The 2,252-nt window shown below is 29.0% G+C and overlaps 1 protein-coding gene across 1 annotated transcript; it reads left to right on the top strand.

The window, feature by feature from the left end:
* Window positions 1–464: 464 nt before the first annotated feature.
* LOC114181457 (40S ribosomal protein S27-2) lies at window positions 465–1,615 on the top strand. Its single transcript, XM_028067921.1, has 4 exons — window positions 465–588; window positions 928–1,029; window positions 1,143–1,171; window positions 1,256–1,615. The coding sequence occupies exons 1-4, from the start codon at window positions 586–588 to the stop codon at window positions 1,380–1,382; spliced, it is 261 nt and encodes an 86-aa protein (XP_027923722.1). The 5' UTR covers window positions 465–585; the 3' UTR covers window positions 1,383–1,615.
* The last annotated feature ends 637 nt before the right edge of the window (window positions 1,616–2,252 follow it).

Genomic DNA, 2,252 nt, shown 5'->3' on the forward strand with positions numbered 1-2,252 from the left:
GCATTTATATAAACATATTTTATTAAATTATTATGGAAAGTACATATAACCATATATTGATTTAAATTTGAGAAAATATCTTATAAAACATGAAAATGAAAAAGTTTTTTAAATAGTTCTTTCCAAAATCTTAAAAATTAAAGTATGTAACAAAAAGTACATTTAAAATGATAAAAATAACATTCTAAAAGTATTTTCTAAATAGTCTTTTCTAACATACTAGAAGCATTACGACAATATTAGAGAGATAAAAAGCATAAAATGACGTGTGTAGTACATGGGGGAAGTCCATGAATGCAAAAGAAATAAGAGTGTTTTGAAATGTTGGAGATAAATAAGGTTAAGCATATTATTTTAACTAAATAAAAAAAAGGAGTGTAGATACTAAAACAGGGTGTTCAGAAAGTAAACCAAGGAGTATAGATAGTAACAGACGAACATCAATTTGTCCATCTGGACCGGCCCAGATATCAACACAATAGCTTTATAAACCTAGTTATTTTTCCATCGCCTCCTTTCCCTCTATGCTGCTGCAAAACCTAGGTTAAGACTTTTTGTTAGGTTTTCAACGGCTTTCTTCGCACAATGGTGAGTCCTATTTTTCGCTTTAGATCTGAGATTGTTTCTTCAATATTTGGCGTTGTATTTTCATTTATCTAATCGTCTATGCATTTTTTCACCCTCTAAATGATGACCTATGAAACAAATAAGAGAATGACAATTTTTCCTTTCTTTTGAAACGTGGTTTCTGATTTGTTTTCGTTGTTAACAAGGTTCAGACAATTATTTTTTTTTTTATAATTTTATGGTTTGATAGAACCTTTCTATGTTATTTTAGTGTAGAAGAAGATTAAACAGTAAGATATATTTTTATATGCATATTGTATTCTTGCTGAAACTTGCTTCTCTGCTTTTGTGTTTGAGTAGGTTCTTCAAAACGATATTGATTTGCTGAATCCTCCAGCTGAGTTGGAGAAGAGAAAGCACAAGCTCAAGCGTCTTGTTCAGTCACCAAATTCATTTTTCATGGTACATAAATTATTATTATTGTTATTATTATTTGGAATAAAAAATGTTGTTATTAATTTGTTTATTTATAAAGGAAAACAACTCTATTAGTAACTTTTGATTATTTGTTGCAGGATGTGAAGTGTCAAGGCTGCTTCAACATGTAAGTAGGATCTATTTCTTTTTTTTTTTCCTTAAATTTGATTATAATGATATATAAGTAAGTGGTGTGAATTTGGCAATGCAGAACAACTGTGTTTAGCCACTCTCAAACAGTTGTGGTATGTGGTAACTGCCAGACTGTCTTGTGCCAACCAACAGGAGGAAGAGCCAGGTTAACTGAAGGATGCTCATTTAGGAAGAAGGGAGATTGAATGGTGCAGTAATCAAACTTTTCTTTGTCCATGGTTGAAGAGTTTTGCTTCTTAGGTTTCTTATATGAAATCAATTTTAGCTATGCTATATTAATTTTGTTAAGTTGTAACTCTATTAACTCTGGCCTTTCATGATGAGACTTAATACTACTCAATCCTTTCTTTAGTACAGTTTTTGGATATTTATTTTGCAGAAAATTTCCTCACTGAATGAGTATGGTTTGGTTTGGATATTTGTTTTTGCAATGAATTTTATTGAGCATGTGTTTGCATATATTTGTTATGTGCATTTGGATTATAATACCATCAAAATAACTTTCACAAAAATATGTTTTGATTCTACTTGTTTTCTAGTTATGTTCTGTACGCAGAGAACTTGTTTGTGCATTAGTCCATGTTATTCTTTGATAGAAAAATCTCTATTTGATGTGTTGATCTTATGTGCCTATTAATTCTAGGCTTGGTTGCACTTTTAGTTTGCTTTTAGTTTGCTTTTAATCTGCCAATTATCGGTTATGTGCTTAGTTGCACTTAACATTTTACTAAAAAACTCAATTCCACAATTATATTTCCACCCAAATTCTCAGCTTTGATTTTTGGAGAAACAGTAACATGATCGCATATTTTTATTTGCTTGATCTTATGGTTTTTGTGTTGCTTTAAACATGCAAGCAATACGTTATCTCAAGTTAAAGAAATGCTTTTTCTTTTATAGTTAAAAACTTTGTCTAAATTTAATTTAAAAATAATTAAATAAGATTGCGTATAAGACTAATTAATTTAAATGAAATAGTTTTTAATGATATATTTTAGGTGTTTAAAATTTAAAATTTAAATAAAACTGCAGTAATTAATGTAACCTAAAGTTAT

This window comes from Vigna unguiculata, chromosome 4 (genome assembly GCF_004118075.2).
Source record: "Vigna unguiculata cultivar IT97K-499-35 chromosome 4, ASM411807v1, whole genome shotgun sequence".
NCBI lineage: Eukaryota > Viridiplantae > Streptophyta > Magnoliopsida > Fabales > Fabaceae > Vigna > Vigna unguiculata.

Coding starts and splice junctions, on each gene's coding strand:
- LOC114181457 (XM_028067921.1), top strand. Junction 1,030..1,142: donor CACCAAATTCATTTTTCATG/GTACATAAATTA, acceptor TATTTGTTGCAG/GATGTGAAGTGTCAAGGCTG. Junction 1,172..1,255: donor TGTCAAGGCTGCTTCAACAT/GTAAGTAGGATC, acceptor TTGGCAATGCAG/AACAACTGTGTTTAGCCACT.